This window comes from Salvelinus fontinalis, chromosome 21 (genome assembly GCF_029448725.1).
Source record: "Salvelinus fontinalis isolate EN_2023a chromosome 21, ASM2944872v1, whole genome shotgun sequence".
NCBI lineage: Eukaryota > Metazoa > Chordata > Actinopteri > Salmoniformes > Salmonidae > Salvelinus > Salvelinus fontinalis.
In genome coordinates this window covers 39,472,879-39,496,364 of record NC_074685.1, presented here as the reverse complement: position 1 = coordinate 39,496,364, position 23,486 = coordinate 39,472,879, and the positions used below count along the sequence as shown (strand labels likewise).

The following is a 23,486-nucleotide window of genomic DNA, read 5'->3' as shown; positions in this document are numbered from 1 at the left end:
CTCCGGACCGACTCCACCTCTCCGTCCAGATCCAGCAGTACATATTGAAAAGAGGTGTCTTCCCTTACCGTAGCCAATGCATTAGCACTCTCCTGAAGCTCTCTTTCTTGCCTCTCTCTCCCCTCCAGCTGCTTTGAACCCATCAACTTTAGTCTCCCTTCAACACCAGAATCGTCTTTCTGCTCTGAGACGCAGGAAGGAAGACATATTTGGTAATTGCATGTTCCAGTAGGTGTATACTATTCAGGACTTGGCAAGCCAGACAGGTACGCTGTGACTGGCATCCAGAAGTTAAGATCTGTGGATTATTTCCAAGGGTCGATTTGTCAGGCAGACAGAAGCAGCTTCTTATGGTCAACAGTTTCCTGGTCAAAAGTGCTGTGTAACGAGACTTTTGGACAATGGTCTGTTGAGGGAAGAATTGAAGGTGCAATACCGAATGTACATTATCATCAGGGACGTAGTGGTAAAGTGCAAAATTGCCCTGAACACCGTAGGTAAATACGTAGGTAAAGCCATAATGCAAAAATAACCTAGGCCTAAACCCTAACTATTATTTGTGGAGATTTCTATTGAAAGATCAAACAAAATCATGTCGAATTCTGTTGTATTTGGACATGATCATAAACAATATAGGAACGATTTGAATGAAAGTATTAAGTAAAATGGCCCTGTTTATCACGCTTCAGGGCAACACGGTGAGATGAGTCACCCAGGCATGCTGATGTACCGGAAGAAAGCTAACATGATGTTTAGGGAACAATCACACAGAAACCTGCTGGTACCTGCTCAGCAAATGGCCTTATCAGATCACAGGAAATGTCCTGGTACTGTAGGTGGCTACTGGCTGGGAGTAGGGGGAAGTTGCCCCTAGACACTGGTCCTGGGTCAATTTTGCATTTCTCCCACTTAGGTTGTGTGGAGGGAAAGCTGATCCTAGATCTGTATAGGGGCAACTGCCCAAGTATCTTTTTACAACCTTTATTCTTAATGCTACTTCTCCAACTGAGTTCCTTGACTTAAATATTGTCATTTCGACTCCCTGATCTTGAAGACTAAGAAATACTCATATAACCTTTATTTTATTTATTTAACATAAGTCTCTCTTCATAAGGCTCAGTTGCATTTTACGAGTTTAGTTGATCTATGTTGCTGTCCCGTCAAAATTGGCCTTGCATAAATCAAATGTCCCTTCAGTCCCATTCTTCATCTGTTTCATATCTTAGTTTTAAATTGAACTAAATTCAAAATCATAGTGGTGAATTTTGAGAATATCATTGACATGTCATAAGCTAGTGTTTCCATCCAAATGGTGACAGATTTTCATGCAAATATGCATAAAAACAATATGCACATTTTCCAGAGATGTTTCCATCAAGTTGACTTGTTACAGATAAGTCTGTGCATGATGACGTGGTGCACATAAGATGTATTTTGCAGTTAAATTATCATGTACCAAATAAAAAATACAAGTTAAATGGGTTTCCATCGCATTGTCAACTCTGATGGTTTTGTCCAAAAATTATTTGCTTTATATAGCTAAATGTGCCCACTCCGGTCTTGGCACATTACACTCTAGCCAACAGCTAGCAGATGAGGGTAGGCTAACTACATGATCTTTTTATGGATAAGAGCAAGATTAGTTTTGTGAAACAGCAACCAAACATTGATTTATCATTTGTCTAGCATATTTTGACATTTTTACTTTACTTGCATAAAAAAAGGTTGGATGGAAACCTGGGTGACACAAATGTTCAACTGACATTTAGGGTCTGTTTCTCAATGAGTGGAGACCGAGAGAGAACTACTAATTTAAAGGGCAATAAATAAAACATCTCAAACAAGCGAGACAAAACACTAGATAATTGTCAAAAAGTTAGTTAAGAAATGTAAATTAGAAACTTATGCACAGATGCACAATGACGACAAACTCCACACTTTCCCATAATGTACAAAGTGTAATTGAGTCAGACAAAAACAGTCAATTCAGAAAGTGATTTGAATTTAAAATAAAAATTGAAAACTTGAATAGGTTCTTATTTAGAAGGAATATAAAATATAAAATTTGACAATAATGAAGTTGGAATTGTAGCTTCTTCTTGAATTGACTGGCTTTAATGTGAATTAACCTCAACCCTGATGTTGAACACACACCTCAATAGTTTGGAAGAAACCTTCAACGCGTATGTTGCAGTCTATGCTGCCCCCTGCTGGTCTCAGTTTTCTGCTTGAGAAGGTGGGGGGGGGTCGGGTACTGTACAAATTGTGTACAAGTCATTGGCGTATGGGCGCATCTCAATCATCTAAAATGTCGTCCTTTTGTAGGCATTTTCAGATGACTGCATACCAAATTGGAGAAGGAATAAATAAATACGTTACTAGTCTTCCACACGATATGAGACGCCGACACAAATGTATCGTCAAATAAGAGCAACAATATTCTTTTCCTAGTGTTATTCATGGAGTCAACTGTCAAAAGAGCTGCTTACACCTGCCCTCTTTAAAAGACTAAACAAAAAAAATTGGGCAAAATTACTCTGTTGAAACGTTTTATTTCTCTGTAAAAATGACAGTAAATCAAGTTGATAGTAACTGTAAACACAAGGCTACTATGAGCTACGGAAGTCATATACATGCCTTTAGATGTCCGAAAGAACTAGGATACTTTGCTATTTTCAGGCTGCATGAAACATCAGTACTTCCCATATTTGTACAGTTGCCTTTCTTAATCTGCTGTAGCTCATGCAAGTCGCTTTAAGTTGGTTGGAAGTTTAACAACAAAAATATGAAAATGGCAAAATAACAATGTTGCTCGTTTAAAAATATCACTTAAAAACTGCAGTTTTTATTATGTACTGGGATCCCTATACTGGTCAATTGAGACAAAGAAAAACACTACCAAAACAAGAACAATGATGTATATGAATATCCAATAACAAGTGGCCCAATCACATACTCGTATAACTACTCCTCTTATAACTACATTCTGCGATCAACCTTTTAAACCAGTATTAATTTCCTTATGAGAAACAATCATGTTGGTCTTTAGCCAAATTTTTAAAAAAATCAACAAACGGGTAGCACACAGGTGATATCTGATGAACCAAGTAGCTTTTACTCAATTAAGGTGATCAGAGTAACAGCTTTTATTTCACAAAAAAAAGGGTATCATGTATTTGTAGTAAAATTTGGGAAAATGCAAAGGCCATGTTTTATTTATGCTTATCCAATATTGATCAATCAAAAAGTAGAGTGAAAAAAAAAAAAGACCGAAATTACTATCATGGCTCTCCCTTTTTAGTCGTCGTCAAAATTCTGTTGTAAAAGGAAGTTAGCGGCCAAGTTCTCGTTCTTCTCACAGGCAAAGTAGGCCTGTATAACAAGTCCTTCAGGGAATCCTAGGGCTTTTAGCTGTAAGACAAAACAGACAAAGTCAATATTGAAATTACATAAACAACATTCCTGAAGAGAGATGACAGGATCGAGATTACATTTCTATTCCCATCAATAGGCATTCATTCATGTCATAAACATGCATCTTCAGTTGAAAGCAATTCAGTCTGAAACCAACACGTTTCTATACCCAATCTGGGTAGGGATAAATTGAATTTTTTTTTCTTCAAAAGAAATACATATGCACAAGCATAGTAGCAATTGAAAGGAAACAGTTGAGATGATAGGAAAATTTGACCCGAGCTGAGGACAACAGTTCACCTGACAAGACTGAATTCAAACATTACGCTGTTGATTGTGTTCAATTTACATTGTGTAATTTTCACTGCATTTGTTGATAAAATCTGAAAATACTCTGGATACAGTCAGTAACATAAGAATATTCCTGGAAAAGGTGGGGTAGGTGCAACAGACAAAATACAAGGGTTTGAGTGAGAGAACTAACTGGTGTCTCCAAGTGGCCACACACCTCTAAAAAGTGTGCACAGTTCCTACGTAATTTCAATGCACTTTTATGACTCAAAATAGAGTCAGCTCTCCAAGCTGTGCCGTTGAGGAACTAGAGCAAGCACACTTGTAGCTTTGTTTGGAACACAACCCCACATACCCGCCATCAAACAATTACTGTTGTTTACACAATCCATGGCACATTATGAATTACAATTAGGGTTGGAGGGAACCCGGTTCCCGAGATTTACCGCACAAAACCACTCCCCTTTCCCGGAATAAATAACTGAGAAACCGGTAAATTATAATTAAGAAATAAGGCCAGAGTGGGTGTGGTATATTTATTTAACTAGGCAAGTCCGTTAAGAACAAATTCTTATTTACAATGACAGACTAGGAACAGTGGGTTAAATGCCTTGTTCAGGGGTAGAACTACAGATTTTTACCTTGTCAGCTCAGGGATTCGATCTTGCAACCTTTCGGTTACTAGTACAACACTAACCACTAGGCTACCTGCCGCCCCAACGGTTAAGGGGTGTTCTTAAGCACGACGCAATGCGGCGTGCCAGGACACAGCCCGTAGCCATATACCAAACCCCAAGATGCCTTATTGCTTTTATAAACTGGTTACCAACGTATTTAGAGCAGTAAACCACGGGTTTTGTAATACCCCCGGTATACAGTCTGATATACCACGGCCGTCAGCCAATCAGCATTCAGGGCTCCAACCATGCAGTTTATAAAGTTATCTATTTGAACAGCATGGCGTGAAATGGAACTGTTAAATGATATGCAATGTTCACGGGCCGTCTTCTCTACGGCCTCTGCATGATGAATCATCAATGTTCAGGGTGGTGACAGATCGCCCGCCTCATTATGGAGCGCAGTTCACGATGCACGTAGACTTTTCTTCTGACAGGTAGACCTACATTTGCTGCAGCGTAGTCTATGCTACAGTAATAAAGACCGAATGCACGTCTAGTACACCCATCTCCATCTGGCTTTCAGGGGTCACCACATTTAATTGTAAAGATTTTTTTTATTGCAGCTGCAGAGTTAAAAACAGCCCATCACGCTAATATCGTATTAAATCTGTGCACGAGCGAGCAGTCTATCAATTCCTTTCAAATTGCATCCACAACACATAATCCTGTTCTAAATTGATACAGTGCTTTCAGAAAGTATTCCCCTTGACTTCTCCCACATTTTGTTAGACTAATTCTAAAATACTCCATAACCAAAGCTTTTTTTTTTTATGTTTGCAAATTTATGAATAAAAAAAATGAAATTATTTAGATAAGTATTCAGACTCTTTACTAGGTACTTTGCTGAAGCACCTTTGGTAGCAATTACAGCCCCGAGTCTTCTTGGTATGAAGCTACAAGCTTGGCACACCATTAGTTGAGGAGTTTCTCCCATTCTTGCGAGCAGATCTTTTCAAGCATGGTCAGGTTGGATGGGGAGCGTCGCTGTACAGCTATTTTCAGGTCTCCCCAGAGATGTTCGATCGGGCTCAAGTCCAGCCTCTGGCTGGTCCACTCAAGGACATTCAGAGACTTTTACCAAAGCCACTCCTGCGTTGTCTTGACTGTGTGCTTAGAGTTTGTTGTCCTGTTGGAAGGTGAAGCTTCACCCCATTCTGGAGGTCCTGAGCGCTCTGGAGCAGGTTTTCACCAAGGATTTCTCTGTACTTTGCTTCTTCATTTGATCCTGACTAGTCTCTCAATCCCTGCCACTGAAAAACATCCCCACAGCAGGATGCTGCCACCAACATGCTTCACCGCAGGGATGGTGCCTGGTTTCCTCCAGACGTAATGCTTGGCACTGAGGCTAAAGAACTCAATCTTGGTTTCATCAGACCAGAAAATCTTGTTTCTCATGGTGTGAGTCCTTTAGGGGCCTTTTGACAAACTCCAAGCGGGCCGTCATGTGCCATTTACCAAAGAGTGGCTTCCGTCTGGCCACTCTACCATAAAGGCCTGATTGGTGGAGTGCTGCAGAGATGGTTGTCCTTCTGGAAGGTTCTCCCATCTCCACAGAGGAACTCTGGAGCTCTGTCAGTGACCATCGAGTTGTTTGTCACCTGCCTGACCAAGGCCCTTCTCCCCCGATTGCTCAGTTTGGCCAGCTATAGGAAAAGTCTTGGTGGTTCCAAACTTCTTCCATTTAGAATGATGGAGGACACTGTGTTCTTGGGGACCTTCAACCCTGCAAAAAAAAAAAAAATGGTACCCTTCCCCAGATCCGTGCCTCGACACATTCTTGTCTCGGAGCTTTACGGACAATTCCTTCGACCTCATGGCTTGGTTTTTGCTCTGACATGCACTGTCAACTGTGGGACCTTATATAGACAGGTGTCTGCCATTCCAAATCATGTCCAATTGATTGAATTTATCACAGGTGCTCCAATCAAGTTGTAGAAACTTCAAGGATGATCAATGGAAATATGATGCATCTGAGCTCAATATCGAGTCTCATAGCAAAGGGTCTGAATACTTGTGCAAATAAGGTTTCCGTTTTTTCCGTTTGAATAAATATAAAGCATTTTCTAAAAACCTGTTTTCCCTTTGTCATTATGGGGTAGTGTGTAGATTGAGGGAAAACATTTTATTTAAATCAATTTTAGAACAAGGCTGTATAACATAACAAAATGTGGAAAAACGGAAGGGGGTCTGATAACTTTCCGAATGCACTGTATACGGTATATGTGACGTAGTACACCATTGTTGGTGACCACTTGGCTCATGAGCACTACTTTCAGAACTATTGGCTAAAATGAATACAAAAGTACTGGAGAATCTATGTTTACTCAATTTACTTTTTTAATTTTTTTAAAAATTATTATTATCTGTAAATGTGCCTGATTTAGCTAACTAGCGAATTTTCAACTGTAGCCACTTATCGACAGTCATCTTGGCTTGTGAGATTCCCTCCTTTCTTACCCTCTCAATGGCCTCCTTCTCCTGGGGTGTGACCTGAATATAGTTCATGCCACTTCCAGCCTCCCCACCGACCCCGACTCCAACACTTCCTCCACCTCCTCCTCCTCCTCCTCCCTGACCCCCCTCCTGAGCTGGCTCGTTCAGCATCTGGATGAACTGCTCTTGGTGGCTGCTGATTTGCTGAAAGGGAAAAAGACAAACAGGATTGCGTTCTTTAGGGCACACTTTAGAAAAACAGTTCACAACAGAAAACAGGCCTTTCTTATTAGAACGTTATTATTATTACAAATTAATCGGATGTTTTCGATTTGGTCAACGCACCAGTCCAGGCCCCAGTGGTTCCAAGAACCTTTGATACCTACAACATTACAGCTGACCAGAGGTTGGTTTGAGGCTGAACACATTCTGCTTCCCAAATGGCACCTTATTACCTTTATAGTGCATTACTTTTGACCAGAGTTCCCATCGGGCTCTAGTCAACAGTAGTGCACTATAGAAAGGCAATAGGGAACCATTTGGGACACACAACAGTATCACAGCAGGGGTCTGCTGCTATGCCTTCAGGCTCTGATCTCATCCCTTCAATATGCATGAGATGACTGGGGAGCTAAATGACACAGACAAATGTATTTGGCAGAAGGACTAGAATTCCATCAATTTCACTGCTCATTGTAGCCAGTTCAACTACAAAATCGTGGAATAATTGTCTATCGTCAAGAGGCCAGAGATTTCGGGAGTACATCGGAGACAGAGTGTAAACCGAGGTGTTTGTGTGAGTGTGTTGTCCATACTTGCAGAAGCTGGGGGTTCTCCCTCCCTATCTGCTGTAGTAAGGCAGGGAGCAGAGAGGGGTTCTGCTGGATGATCTGTCTCATCTGGAGGAACTGAGGCTGGTTAACCAGGAACCCCAGAGGGTTGGCTGCAAACACAGGAGTGGGAGAGAGGGGATAGGAGGTCACACCATAGAAGGACAATGGCACTGTTCTATTTCCAATCCACACAGTTGTATTTCCATGTTCTATTTCTACAGGTCCATTTTGTATGTTTTTGTTCACAAAGTTCCACGTTCTCCTTCCACACAGCAGCACACCAGTGTTCTAAACTCCAGTATGCCAAACCGTTTATGGCATAGAACAATTGATGCAGCACATAGGGCATCTCTTTATTATTCAAAGGAAAAGACTAGAAAGACGTCAAATGCTTTTTCTGTGTCCACTGCATACAGAAGGGTTGTTACACATGTGCATGCATAGTGGAGAAGCAGGCACACACCTCCTGTTGCAGCGCTGGCTAGGGAGCCTGTGCTGGCTGGGGTGGTCATACTGCCTGTGTTCAGAGCTGGAGTTCCTCCACCCACAGGGGGCACCACTGGGTCAGCACTCACATGGCCCTCCTCCCCAGCTGGGATCCCCTGAAGAACAACCACAGGAGATACAACATTAGAGCTGACAGACAGGGTGGAGGAATCTAGCTCCATCATCCCAGCTCTAAGGAACACATGGATGAAAACCGTCAGAGCACAAAAAAAAAACACGGGATATTGAGTCAATGACAATGTTAACATGCCTTTATTATTCGGAATACTCAACTGTTATGCATTTGAGTTGACAAACACCATATCCCGTTTACAATAACGCCAAAAAATCTTGTATCCCGGTTATGAGAAACCCGGAAAAGACACGCCGATCTGTGGCATGTAAACATCCTATCCCGTTTACTGTTTAATTGCAGTCTGCGCAGGCTCAGGTTTGTATATCGTTGGTGTTGTGTGATGTTCTCATCCGATTCTCAAACAAATCATTTCAAAAAAAGTAGGCTACCTGCGCAGTTCGATCCACCATAACTCCATATTGTATTTTGCTGATACTCCGAACAGGACCGTAAAGCCTACTTTCACCAAAAATGTAGACAACTTCCTGCTTATAATGTCCGACACTTTGTAGGCCATATTATTATTTCTGACATTTGGTAGGCCATTTGTTTGTCAACTAGCCAATCGTTAGATACATGCAGCTTCTGTCATAAATGTTTGCCCCATAAGACTAAATAAAGTAGTGCTCACCAGAATGTCTTACATTGACAGAATGAATGCATTAGTAATCTAGTTAAACACTGCTGAATTTGTCTTTTAGGGACCAGGGACAAAATGCAATAACTCCAAAACAGTGGAGAGATTGGTCCTGTGCAAAATGTCCAAAAGTTAACAGTTTGACCGATTTTAAGGAAATGAAAAGCTGAGAAAACAATGAAACACGTTTCTGGTAAGACTTCAGTTCGTCTGGGTGCATATTTTATGTGGTTCTTACCGTCTGCTTGCATAAGTGTCAAAGACAACATTACACTAGCATTCACATTTTCGGGGAGACATGATGAAAAAAAATAACTGAAATATCACATTTACATATATAAATCAGACCCTTTACTCAGAACTTTGTTGCAGCACCTTTGGCAGCGATTACAGCCTTCTTGGGTATGACGCTACAAGCTTGGCACACCTGTATTTGGAGAGTTTCTCCCATTCTTCTCTGCAGATCCTTTCAAGCTCTGTCAGGTTGGATGGGGAGCGTCGCTGCACAGCTATTTTCACGTCTCTCCAGTTGGAAGGTGAACCGTCGCCGCCAGTCTGAGCACTGTGGAGCAGGTTCTCAAGGATCTCTGGTCTTTTCTCCGTTCATCTTTCCTTCGATCCTGACTAGTCTCCCAGTCCCTACCGCTGAAAAACAACCCCACAGCATGATGCTGCCACCACCATGCTTCACCGTAGGGATGGTGCCAGGTTTCCTCCAGACGTGACGCATGGCATTCAGGCCAAAGAATGGTCTGAGAGTCCTTTATGGGCCTGCCGCCAGCTCTAAGAGTCTTGGTGGTCCCAAACTTTTCATTTCACTTCGAGGGCAGGGGGCAGCTTTTTCACTTTCGGGAAAAATAGCATGCCAAAATTCAACTGCTTGCTACTCATCCCCAGAATATAAGATATGCACATTGTTAGTAGATTTGGATAGAAAACACTCTGAAGTTTCTAAAACTGTTTGAATCATGTCTGTGAGAATGACAGAACTTATGTAGCAGGCAAAACCCTGAGGACAAACCATTCAGAATTTGTATTTTTTTGATGTCACTGTCTTTTCAATTAGTTTTTTTCAGAGACACCAGATTTCTAATGGACTTGCTTGCAGTTGCTACCGCTTCCACTGGATGTCACCAATCCTTGGAAATTGGTTGAGGTTATTCCTTTGTGTACTGAAGAAGTAGGGCTATCGTGAATGAGGGTCACATGAAGTAAATTTTGGAGAGAATCACTTTATGAAAAAAGTTGCGTCAGTTTGGTTTCGTTTTGTATTGAACACAGATCATCCCGTCTTCAAATTGATCGATTATTAACGTTTAAAAAATACCTAACGTTGTATGACAAAAGTAGTTTGAATTGTTTTGGTAAATTTACATGTAACTCTTGATATATTTTGTAGTGACTTGGCGAAAGTTGGAAGCTGTGTTTTTCTGGATGAAACGGTCCAAATAGACATTTTGGATATATATCGACGGAATTAATGGAACAAAAGGACCATTTGTGATGTTTATGGGATATATTGGAGTGCCAACAAAATAATTTCGTCAAAGGTAAGGCAAGATTTATATTTTATTTCCGCGTTGTGTCGTGCTTGCAGTGTTGAAATATGCTACTCTGTTGTTTACTGATGTGCTATCATCAGATAATAGTATCGTATGCTTTCTCCGAAAAGCTTTTTTGAAATCTGACATGTTGGCTGGATTCACAACAAGTGTGGCTTTAATTTGGTATCTGACATGTGTGATTTAATGAAAGTTTGATTTTTATATCATGTTATTTGAATATGGCTCGCTGTATTTTCCCTGGCTACTGCCCCAGAGAAGTTAAGAATGATGGAGGCCACTGTGTTTTTTGGGACCTTCAACGCTACAGAATTTTTTTGGTACACTTCCCCAGATCTGACACAAACCTGTCTCAGAGCTCTATGGATAATTCCTTCGACCGCACAGTTTTTGCTCTGATATGCACTGTCAACTGAGGGACCTTATATAGATAGGGATGTCCAATCAATTGAATTTACCACAGGTGGGACTCCAATCAAGTTGTAGAAACACCAAGGATAATCAATGGAAACAGGATGCACCTGAGCTCAATTTCAAGTCTCATAGCAAAGGGTCTGAATACTTTTGCAAATCTTTTTTTTAATACATTCATTAAAAATAAACGCATCTAAAACCTGTTTTGCTTTGTCATTATGGGGTATTGTGTTTAGATATTTTTTTATTTCATCTATTTAAGAATAAGGCTGTAACTTAATGCGGGAAAAAGTGAAGGGGTCTGAATACTTTCTGAATGCACTGTATATTATGCCACAAGGTTATAGCCCTACAGTCAGTGTCTATATTTCAGTTACTAGTCCATTTAACCCATATTAACTTAAAATTATGAATATTCTGTTTATTAATGGATACAGGGATACTCGTGAGTGGGATAACAAAAGGTGAACGTAATCAGCTCATCCCAAACAATACCTTAAGTGGAATATGAGCTACTAACCGGCATACTGTGCGCATGAAAACGTGGTCACTGTCATATTATATCACTTTTAGACTAAACCATTCAGAATTTAAAAAAAAGGGGTGTCAGACTGGAGAAGTGGATGGAGTGATGGGAGGTACTTACTGTAAGCAGGTACTCCACAGCTCTATCTGGGTTGTTGAAGCTGGCTCGGAGTGATGCCACCACCTGCTCCCTCTCATAGCCCATCAGCATCATCTCGGTCACCATGTTCTCATACGATTGGCCTGTCACTGAGGAGCAGGGAGAACAACCAACCAATCAGATGCCATTTTGATCCGGGAGACGTGAACACTTCAGAAGACATTCACTAGGATAAACATAGCCTAATGAAAACAGATTGAGAGATCGATCCAAAAGTGAATGGAATAGCCCTATATATATTTCTACAGGGAAGACAATATTAAGACATGGCTATAGACCTAACTACAAAAGAGAAAGTATGCCTTCAGATTATAATCAATTCACAAAATTGGGTTAACTCATATCAGGAGGACCATTTACCTAAAGCAGAAGTTGCCTCCTCGAACATGTTCACATTGGCCAAGAGACCAGACGAACTGAAAGAGAAGGAGTACAAAGCTGATGCAAGTACTGTTCCATTTTTACCGTAATCTGTTCTCATAAAATACAACCATGAGGAGATAATTATACTATAACCGACACTAGCGAAACCTAAAACATCCCCATTTCCAATGAGAATGCAATCTCAGTTAACGGTTTTTGCATGTGTCTACTGTGGAACATGACCCTGGAAACAACAGCTTTCTATTAATGACCCAGGCCAAATCTAACAGTGGCCACATCCCAAATGGTACCCTACTTCCTGTGTGTAGTTCAATCATTTAGGGGGGGGGGGGGGGGGGGGGGGGTGCACTATAGGCAGTAGGGCTCTGGTCAAAGAGTGAACTATATAGGGAACAAGACCAGTGCCTGTGAACAAAACATTAGGGGCACCTTCCCAATATTCACTTGCACCCCCTTTAGTCCTCAGAACAGCCTCCATTTGTCTGGGCAAGGTGTCGAAAGACATCCACAGGGACGCTGTTGACTCAAATGCTTCCCACAATTGTGTCAAGTTGGCTGGAACATCCTTTTGTTAGTGGACCATTCTTGACACACAGAAAATTGAGCATGAAAAACCCAGCTGCGTTGCAGTTCTTGACACATTCAAACGCCAGGCACTTACTACCCGTTCAAAGGCACTTCAATCTTTTGTCTTGCCTATTCATCCTCAATGGCACACATGCACAATCCATGTCTCAATTGAGTCAATGCTTAAAAATAATGATTTAACATGTCTCCTCCCCTTGATCTACACCGATTCAAGTGGATTTAACCAGTGACATCAATATGGGATCATAGTTTTCCCCTGGACAGTCTCATGAAAAGAGTTCATCCGTTTCGTACACTCAGTGTATACGGAATAGGTTTGCAATTTGAGAGCCATTGACTGCCGACCCAGCCCTACCTGGTTGGAGTTGATGCTGGGGCTGAGGTGTTGGAGGGCCTCTCCTCAGCTGGTTTGTCCTCTGGTTTGCCCTCCTCAGGTGGGTTATCTGAGCCTGACAAGGCAGCAGCGGGTACTGTGGGGACTGTAGTGATGGAGGTGGTGGTCGTGGTAGCACCGGAAGGCTGGGCAGCTGCTGGGGCTGCTTTAGGCTACATAGAGAAAAAGGGAATGTCCAGTGCTCAAAGTTGAACTTAACAGCATATTTAACTTAAAAACATAGGCCTATAGGTGATACAGTAACAATTATTTTAGTAACATAGCTTGTCAGGTAAGAAGCATGTGATCTGATTTAGGCTACAGACATGGACACATTGAATACCTATTGGCAGTAATAATTACCATTGTAGGCCACTATCACTTCACTTTGTGGTAGCAAACAAAATAGCAAGCCATCTTTAAAAAAGGCAATTCCACCACTTTAACTAATGAAAATTATCTCCAGCACAATACCAGTCTCTACATGTGAAAACGGCACATTTCTACATTGTAGAAAAAGTATAAAGTTAGAAGGTTCTATGACATCAAAAGTTCAAACGGATTTGCACGGTGAAGTGGGGAGCAAGAAAATACGAAATACTCTCCGGCTAGAAACTCTCCGCGTTGTAGGTTATGGTAAATCACAGTTTAAAACTTTAATCCTACCCTGTGATATCAGATTTTTTTTAGGACCTTTTATTTATATATGTTTTTAACTACAGATCATAGAAAGGCTCCGTTTCCACATTTGTAGACACTAGTTTGGTGCAGAGATGAATACGGAGGCTGAAAAGTGGCAGAATTGCCCCTCAACTCCCAGGCTGCTCATTTCGATGAGTAACATTTTTCCATCTGAAGATTTAAAAGAACAGGTTGCACAATATATTTCCACAAATCTATCATCGTGGATTGATGACAATCAAAACCATTTTTAAAGTTATTTATGCAAATGTTGATTTGAAAAAAAAAAAGTTACAAAAATACATGTATCAAAAAGTAATATACCAACAATACACTGTGGCTTTGACATTGAGAGAGGAACGGCCTGGTGGGGGCGGCAACGCACTGTTTACCGGCATGCATGTTTGGTCAAGAGGGGAAGAAAGTCTTACTGGGTCAGGGGAACCCCGCGTGCTTCAGTCATATGAGGGCCTCACTTTGTCCCGAACGATTACACTGGCTACCGACAGTGGAAGAGTGTATTCGCCATGAAGCTGTAACCGGTTCTGTGCCCATAGTCAATGTAGGCTCCAAGTCCACTGACACCATCGGTGTTACAGCGACATGGCGGGTGGCGTCGGTGATGGATGTGAATCGGCTAAGAAGGTACTAAAGGGCCCAAAGAGTTGTCATGTTATTGGTAGATGATAAAAACAAAGCCTGCTATCTAAGTGCACCGGGCCATGCAAAATGAACTGGCCCACTCACACAGTTCTGGCATGGTGTTCGGGGATGGAATACGCTAGCTACAATAACTCAAATCATCAGAATACTACATATTTTGCAGAAATGAATGGTCAAAATATCCTAATCGGATGTCATTGTTAATTTTCAAGGTCCTTATTTTTGCTGAACTGCCTGATCTTTATTGGCCGATATAACTTGCAGGATATCAATGGTAGCCAATGTTCCCTCAATTTTTCCCCTCACTGAGCAGATTTCAGGTCTGCCTAGCACAAACTGGATATGAACAAATGTAAAAAATGTGCTCATCGCTACATGTAACTCTGCTTTGATCTCAAAACAAAAGCATCTACTCATGTAAACCATTCCAGGTGAACCTGGTTGAGAGAATGCCAAAAGTGTGCAAAGCTGTCAAGGCAACGGGTGGCTACTTTGAAGTATCTCAAAATATAAAATATATTTAGATTTGTTTAACCATTAAAAACATTTTTTTTTTAATGGTTACTGAAATAACAGTTATGTTTAGGTTTGACGTCTTCGCTGTTCTACAATGTAGAAAATAGTAAAAATAAAGAACTAATGAGTAGGTGTACCAAGTTGACACCTACTCATTAGTTCTTTATTTTTACCAACTCATCCCAAACGGATAGAAGTCAGGTGTTTTTGGAGGCCAGATCATCTGATGCAGCACTCCATATCTTAGTCAAATAGCCCTTACACAGCCTGAAGGTGTGTTGGGTCATTGTCCTGTTGAAAAACAAATGATAGCGCAAACCACATGGGATGGCGCATCGCTGCAGAATGCTGTGGTAGACATGCTGGTTAAGTGTGCCTTGAATTCAAAATAAACCCGACAGGAGATCATCCGTTCACATACTCTGCGTCTCACAAAGACACGGCGGTGGAACCCAAAATTTGGACTCATCAGACCAACTGACAGATTTCCATCGGCCTAATGTAAATTGCTTGTGTTTCTCGGCCAGCTTCTTATTGTTGTCCTTCTGTAGTGGTTTCTTCGCAGCAATTCGACCATGAAGGCCTGATCCTCACAGTCTCATCTGAACAGTTGATGTTGAGATGTGTCTGGTACTTGAACTCTGTGAAGCATTTATTTGGCTGGAATCTGAGGTTCAGTTAACTAATGAACTCATCCTCTGCAGCAGAGGTAACTCTGGGTCTTCCTTTCCTATGGCGGTCCTCATGAGAGCCAGTTATCATAGTGCTTGATGGTTTTTGCAACTGCACTTGAAGAAACGTTCAAAAGTTCTGGACATTTTTGTTATTGACTGACCATGTCTTAAAATAATGATACTATCATTTCTCTTTGCTTACTTGAGCTTTTCTTGCCATAATATGGACTTGGTCTTTTACCAAATAGGGCTATCTTCTGTATACCGCCCCTACCTTGTCGCAACACAACTGAATGGCTCAAACGCATTAAGGAAAGAAAGAAATTCCACAAATTAACTTAAGGGACACCTGTCAATTGAAATGCATTCCAGGTAACTACTTCATGAAGCTGGTTGGGAGAATGCCAAGAGCGTGCAAAGCGCATCAAGGCAAAGGCTGGTTACTTTGAAGAATCTCAAATATATTTTGATTCGTTTATCACTTTTTTGGTTACTACATGATTCCATGTGTGTTATTTCATAGTTGTGATGTCTTCACTATAATTCTACAATGTAGAAAAAAACAAACAAACAAAAAAAAAACTTAAATGAGTAGGTGTGTCCAAACTTTTGACTGGTACTGTAGGCATACTGCAGCGCTGATTGGTTATGGTGCGTCGGTCTGTGTAGAGTACGGGCTTGAGTGGTGCCTGTCAATGCAATAGAATCCTACTCCGATGCATTATGCCTACAACAAAATCTCTTGCATAGTTAGTCTGCAAAACTAAGTCTTGCATAGTTTGTTTTGTTACGTTGCATTGAAAGTAGCTAATATTACGTTGATTCGATCACAATTCCCACAGTAAAGGGAAACGTTAAAGGTTTTAACGGGGAAAACTCTAGAAAGTTGAATGAAGTTCAATCTCGTGCAAGCTGATATTTCTTCTGCGTGGCAGTCCCTGGGATGGAACATTGATGGTAGCCAATGTTTGTTAGCCATTATTGGAATTTACTGCTGCTATTAGTAGCACTCAGGTTAGCATGTGGCTAGCTAGAACAACCATCTGCCAACAGAGTTTGTCGTCAGTTTGGTTACAGACAATCAATGTCTACGATGCTAAAGGTTGATCTTGATTTTGTGTAACAGTGCGAGAAATGCCGATGTGCTGAACTGCTAATAAATGCTGTGTTTCAAGGCTACTAGCGGTTAGACGGTAGGAGTCAGAGTAGGTGAGAGGAGTGAGGAGCAGAACGTGCCCACTTTGACTGGAGCGCCGAGCGAGACTCCCAAAGGCCGGAAGGTCGGCCTTCTCGACCACTCAAATAGCGCTCACTTCATGAGCTCAGGGAATGCTAAGCCCAGCATGCATTTGTAGTTTATTTTCATAAAGAAACTAAAAACACACAGGTGCAAAAATCAAGGTGACTTAAAAAGATGAGGACCAAGAGCGGGAGTGCGGTGATGTAATGTCCACAACTAAAGAATCAATGGAATCTGAAAAAGACAGTCTGCTGAAAGCATGATGGTCTACATAATAAAAGGAAGGAACAAGATAGGTAGCTAAATTGTCAATGTAGCGCATATTCCAACTTAAGGAGTTTTCCGTTTTGATTGGGTTATTTTGCCTAAAAACCTACCTATAGATGTATATTATAATAATAAAATGCATCCCTGCCCTGAGTGACAAGAGTGGCCAAAAGTGTGTTTAGCATCCCCAGTGGCTCTGCAAGCACGGAGAGGATATTCTCCGCTGCTGGCCTGCTCTCCAGGCACCATCGCATGAGCCTGAAGCCATAAACTGGCCAAACTCATGTTTCTAAAAATGAATTCAAAAAGGCACTGTTGACTGAGCCTAATAAGGAATTTGTTTAATTTGTATTGAATTCTAAGTCATAGCCTACATGCGCAATTTATAGACTAATGATTTAAAACAAAACGTTTAAAATTCTAAGCGCTTAATGTCCCTCACTCCCTACCAGCCTAGGGTGTCGCACTCGCAAATGCATTTTAATCTTTGGCAATTTGAATGCAGAGATTCAGTTATGAGAACCTGAGGCCCATTGTCGTGCCATTCATCCACCTCATGTTTCAGCATGATAATGCACAGCCCCATGTAGCAAGGACCTATACACAATTTCTGGATGCAGAAAATGTCCCAGTTCCATGGCCTGCATACTCAGACAAGTCAACAATTGAGCATGTTTGGGATGCTCTGGATGAACATGTACGACAGCGTGTTCCAATTCCCGCCAACATCCAGAAACTTCGCACAGCCATTGAAGAGGAGTGAGACAACATTCCACAGGCCACAATCAACAGCCTGATCAACTCTATGTGAAGGAGATGTGTCGCAATGCATGAGGCAAATGGTGGTCACACCAGATACTGACTGGTTTTCTGATCCATACCCCTACCTGTTAAGGTATACAGTGTCTTCAGAATGTTTTCAGACCCCTTGACTTTCCACATTTTGTTACGTTACAGCTTTATTCTACAATTGATTTTTTTTTTTTTTTTAATTAAAGTTCCCTCAATATATACACACACACACACACACAATACCCCAAAATGACAAAGCAAAAACAGGCTGACCTTTTTGCTAATTTATAAAACTAAAAACTGAAATTTACATAAGTATTCAGACCCTTTACAGGGTACTTTGTGAAGCACCTTGGCAGCGACTGCAGCCTTGAGTTATCTTGGGTATGACGGTACAAGCCTGGCACACCTGTATTTGGGGAGTTTCTCCCATTCTTCTCTGCAGATCCTCTCAAGATGTCAGGTTGGATGGGAAGCGTGGTCTGAGAGTTTTTGTCAAGGATCTCTGTACTTTGCTATATTCATCTTTCCCTCGATCCTGACTAGTGTCCCAGTCCCTCAGTCCCTGCCGCTGAAAAACATCACCATACTTCACCGTAGGGATGATGCCAGTTTCCTCCAGACGTGACGCTTGGCATTTAGGCCAGAGTTCAATCTTGGCTTTATCAGACCAGATAATCTAATTTATCATGGTCTGAGAGTCCTTTAGGTGCCTTTTGGCCAACTCCAAGCGTGCTGTTGTGCCTTTTACAGACAGTTGTGTGCCTTTCCAAATCAAGCTCAGTCAATTGAATTTACCATAGGTGGACTCCAATCAAGTTTTAAAAACATCTAAAGGATGATCAGTGGAAACAGGATGCACCTGAACTCAATTTCGAGTCTCATAGCAAAGGGTCTGAATAGTTATGTAAATAAGGTATTTCTTTAATACATTTGCTAAAAATTCAAAACCTGTTTTTCGCTTTCTCACTATGGGGTATAGCTGAGGATTATTTATTTTTTAGTTACTTTAGAATAAGGCTATAACGTAACAAAATGTGGAAAAAGTCATGGGATCCAAATACTTTCCGAAGGAACTGTATGTGACCAACAGATGCATACCTGTATTCCCAGAGATGTGGAATCCATAGATTAGGGTCTAATGAATTTATTTCAATTGACTGATTTCCTTATTTGAACTGTAACTCCGTAAAATCTTTGAAAGCGTGTCATGTTGCATTTGTATTTTTGTTCAGTGTAGATACCTAGCACTAGAAGATGTCCACTGTATTATTAGGTCAAATCTTGGCCAGATAGGGGAAATACTGTTGTCCTTGCTAAAGTTTCTGCTTAATGATCTGAGTCTGCAGCAATAATCAACAATGATGGCGCTGGAAAGACAACTTTTGGTAGGCGTTGATGTCGATTGATCCCTTTCATAACTGAAAATGCAGCAAAGTGTTGGTTCAACGATATTTTCTATCTAGAGCTTTGTTGTCAAATAATGATCATGGCTATTCCGTGCCAGTACAGTAGTGCGAAGAAGCTAGCTAGCTAATCAGATGGGTGGCTTTCAGACCACAGAAATAACAAGGTCAAAGGTGCATATAGTCATAGCTTATTACAACTAAATAGTAAAGCAACATTTTATACAAATGAAACAAACCAATGGCGCAATCAACTAGCAAACAACGTAGCTAGTTAAACTAGCTAGCTGCCAATGTGGCTTGAAAACAAGTCATCCATAGTAGCTATAACACTTACATACATATTTACAACTAAATAGCAAAAGTGACATATTACTTTATATCTAGAATTATATATTAGCAAGCTAACTATGTCTTACTGTTTCAGGAGAAAAATATCTTGGTCGGTTTTGAATCCCTTAGCAATGGAGCTAGCCCTTTCCAGTTTGTTAGCACAAATCCGAGGTTCACTCTCGTCTTGGCCCAGGCTCTTTTGTTTTCCCTTTTTTGCCTGTTGGCTCTACAAAGTTCCAGGTTACTTTGGGTTATAGGGACATGTCACTCTCTCCCCATATTTGCCATATATCTCCACTAGCGAAGTGTGGACATAGACGTCCCATTTCTCTTCAGTTTCAGAGATTCTCAATAGCTTACTCCTCCTTGTGTCGTCTCCTTCTCAAAACCCATTGGTGGAGAAGGTCAGAGGGGCGGGACCTCTGACTTTTTCATCCAATGGGTTTTGAGAAGGAGACGACGCTAGGAGTATGCAATTTAGATCTTCCACCTGTCTCAGTCAATGAACTTGTGGCGGAAACCCGTCATTCATTACGCACAGCGTTAAATCTGGTGGGAAAAACCGACCTGACAGGGAAATCGAATACAAGCGATTCAGGTAGGCTGGAGGCACAATATTGTTACTGTTGAATCACATTGGATGACCACTACCGACTTGGAGCTTTTGAACAAAGAAAATATAGAAAGATAAGCATACTGTAGCTTTAAAAATATTAGAAGATTCTACCATCCCATACACAGGAATATTTCAAGGCCACAACCTCTTGTCAATTATCACTATAGACATTCAAACTGTGCAGAAGGCACATATTGTAGCTCCGCGGTGAGACACTCCATTACATGAACTGTTGCTGCACCTGTGAGCATAGGGAGCGGAGATGTAACAGATTGCAATCCACTCCGCACAGTGGGACTTAATCTGCATTCTGTCTTCTTAGTGATATTGAGGTGCATGTGACAGGTCTGGGAAAATATTGCTTCAAGGTGAACACACACAGTCAAGCTACACACACGTCCAATGACATGTAAAGTTAATTAAGTCCATCTGCCATTATAAGTGGTTGTCACAGTGTGTGTGTGTGTGTGTGTGTGTGTGTGTGTGTGTGTGTGTCATGTTTATGATGGATTTGAAAATAGTGAAGCCTATGTTATGTATTCAGAGGTCTCCACCCCAATGAAGGGCATTTCATTTCATGGACAAATCACAACATTTCTAATCCCTTACCTTTGCCACCATGACGACCACAAAGTTCTTCTCATCAATCTTATACTCCTTGAGGGCTGTGTCATCATTTAGGATTTTCCCTTCAAGCAACAAACATGAAGATATTAATTTATCAACCGACAATTTCACAATAACCCTGACATTCTTTGCCATGGAAATTGCCAGAAACCTATCCCCATCACCTATAAGGTTAATTCATAGTGGTGAAGAAACATTAACATGCCACATAGACAGATTGAACACTATTGCTGCAATCGGCATTCCCGTAACATAATTACATGAAAACATTGAGATGCCACAGGACAAGCCAACACAGACATGCAATTATATTGTGACAGCTCAACGACTTTAGCATTTCTATCCGTCCTCAAACTGCCAAAACAGAGAGCAGGGGAATAAAAGACTGAAACTGTACCTGCATATATCAACTTCTGTCCAGCAACCGGAAAACCATCTTTTCCCTTCTCATTCTCAATTTTTTCCTTTAAGGTTTTTACCTGTAAAGAGAGAGAAGACGACAGACAAAAATCATAAAGAGAACGAAGTCCATTGCGAGAAGCATATGATATGTCTCAGTTTACTGGTTAAATGGCTGATGTTTAGGCTAAAAGAGATCGCTAAGAAACCAATTAAACATTCAAAGTCTGGTGCCTGAGTTCTCTGAAAGAGGTCTTATAATACTAATACTTGGCAACTATCTACACCCTGTCTAAAATAAAAACAGTTTGTGATTGACAACTTCTCAGAATTCTGGGTCACGCCAATAGGCCACGGTCAATGACTCGGGCTGAGGAGATGTCTCTGCACTAACGTTAGATAACGACGTTCGCTAACATTCGCCTCGCTAATAACAATCAAATGCCAACAATATCTAGTTAGTTACGGGGGTGTCAAACGTAGTTAGATCGCTACAGTAACGTTATATGGATCAATTATCTGGATTATCTACATTTAGCTAGGTTAGCTAATAAACTTTCCAACTGCTTCATAAAACACGTGAGGCAGCAGCTGTTTAGCTAACTAGCTAGCTAACGTTAGAATACATTGCTAGCTAGTTAGCTAACTACGCTAAACTCGAAAGTTGTCGTTTTGAATAAATATATATCGTTAAGGCGCATTGTGGCTATCCATGGCAAAAGTTATTGAATTAGCCATTGCTAGTTAGCTAACAATTAGTTGAGGTTGAGAAACTTGAGACAATTAGATAGCTAACTACCAACACTTAACCAGCTAATGCTAGCATTAGTCAGCTACCGTGTACACTACCACTACCAGTTTTTGCCAACATAAAATCCTAATAGGTGTATTTGCAGTAACGAACAACCTACTTTGTTAAGTAACGTTACTAAGAAACTTACCAACGTTATCTAGTTACTTGACTGGGGACTTAAACATGTTGAAGTTGCTTTGCTAACGTTAGCCAGCCATGTCAAACTAGCTAAGAATGCAAGTTAGCTTAGCTTGTTAGCCAACGCAACGGTAAGTTAGACGAAGTACTCCACCCCTTCAACAAATGCATGGTTTCAACTCACCGTCTCCTCTGCGTCTATGTCGATTTTAAATGTCTGCTGTTGGAGAGTTTTCAGTGTTATCTGCATTTTGGCGGCGAGCAATTTAGCTTAGGTTTCTTAACTTGTTTCACCCCGTACTCTTTCCGAAGGTGTAGTTAGATTTGATGCTATTTTCGCTAGCTCGTCACAGGCTGCTGCTCTGGTATTATGCCGCCACCTACTGTGTGGGGTGAAAACTGGCGAACTTTAATGCAGAAAAATCACGGGGAAATAGGGAAAGGGTGAAGAAAAAAATCGAACATACACAAAAATCTATGTACTCCTTTATTCAGATTAAAATGTATACGCAGAGCCCTACAGGCTCTGGGGTCTGAGGTGAGGGAAGATCATCTGACCGTATTCCCTGCAAAATGTTGGTTGTGAAGACCTGGATATCCATTAAACATTTTAGCCACATTCACAATTATATCCAGTTTCTTTGATTTCTTATTTGTTTGGCCAGTACAGTTTATCACCTGCGCAATGAAATCTACCTTCTTCACTGTCTGTATTTCTGGATTAACAAGATGTTCTGCAGGCTGACATTTTTTTTAACCTTTATTTAACTAGGCAAGTCAGTTAAGAACAAATTCTTATTTACAATGACGGCCTAGCGGGGAACTGCCTTGTTCAGGGGCTGCCTTGTCAGCTCTGGGATTCAATCCAGGTACCTTTCGGTTACTGGCCCAATGCTCTTACCACTAGGCTACCTGCCGCCCAAAATTGCACTTCCTCCACATAGGAGACCTGCTGGACAGCCCTGATTCTTGCTATTTCGACCTCCTTCACACTTACAGGGCCCTACTAAACTCGGGAACGTGGTTCCCACCACAATTGCATCATCGTGTATCCACTGACTCTTCAACAACATATTTATTCCGTCTGCACACACCTGCCACGTCGGCAAACTTTTTGTAATTACGACATTGCAACGGCATGTTTAAAAAAGCTTTCACTGCGTATCTCATATACCCCAGCTTTTCATGTTTCGGGAGAAACTCTTCATCAAATAGCAATAACACGGGTAGGTTTTCCTTCTTCCTTCCATCCACCATAAAGTTCAAGCGACGTGCCTCCACTACTCCCGGACCTGGTACGTGGTGATTATGACATTGAGCCTCAATTTCCACCGAGACGCCAGAGATGACACCTTTTTGCCGTTGCCCTGCTCAGAAAGTCAAAGCTTTCCACTTCATACTCCCATAATTTCCCCAGCCACAATG

General features: G+C 41.2%; 1 protein-coding gene across 1 annotated transcript; it reads right to left on the bottom strand.

Annotated features, from left to right (window-relative positions):
- Nucleotides 1–2,532: 2,532 nt before the first annotated feature.
- LOC129818872 (UV excision repair protein RAD23 homolog B-like) lies at nucleotides 2,533–22,429 on the bottom strand. The gene is made up of 10 exons (XM_055875160.1): nucleotides 22,246–22,429; nucleotides 21,129–21,210; nucleotides 20,714–20,793; nucleotides 12,899–13,089; nucleotides 11,932–11,987; nucleotides 11,533–11,660; nucleotides 8,115–8,253; nucleotides 7,634–7,761; nucleotides 6,843–7,022; nucleotides 2,533–3,411 (listed from the first exon to the last, which is right to left on the bottom strand). Exons 1-10 carry the CDS (start codon nucleotides 22,309–22,311, stop codon nucleotides 3,298–3,300), a joined length of 1,164 nt encoding a protein of 387 aa, XP_055731135.1. The 5' UTR covers nucleotides 22,312–22,429; the 3' UTR covers nucleotides 2,533–3,297.
- Nucleotides 22,430–23,486: the final 1,057 nt, after the last annotated feature.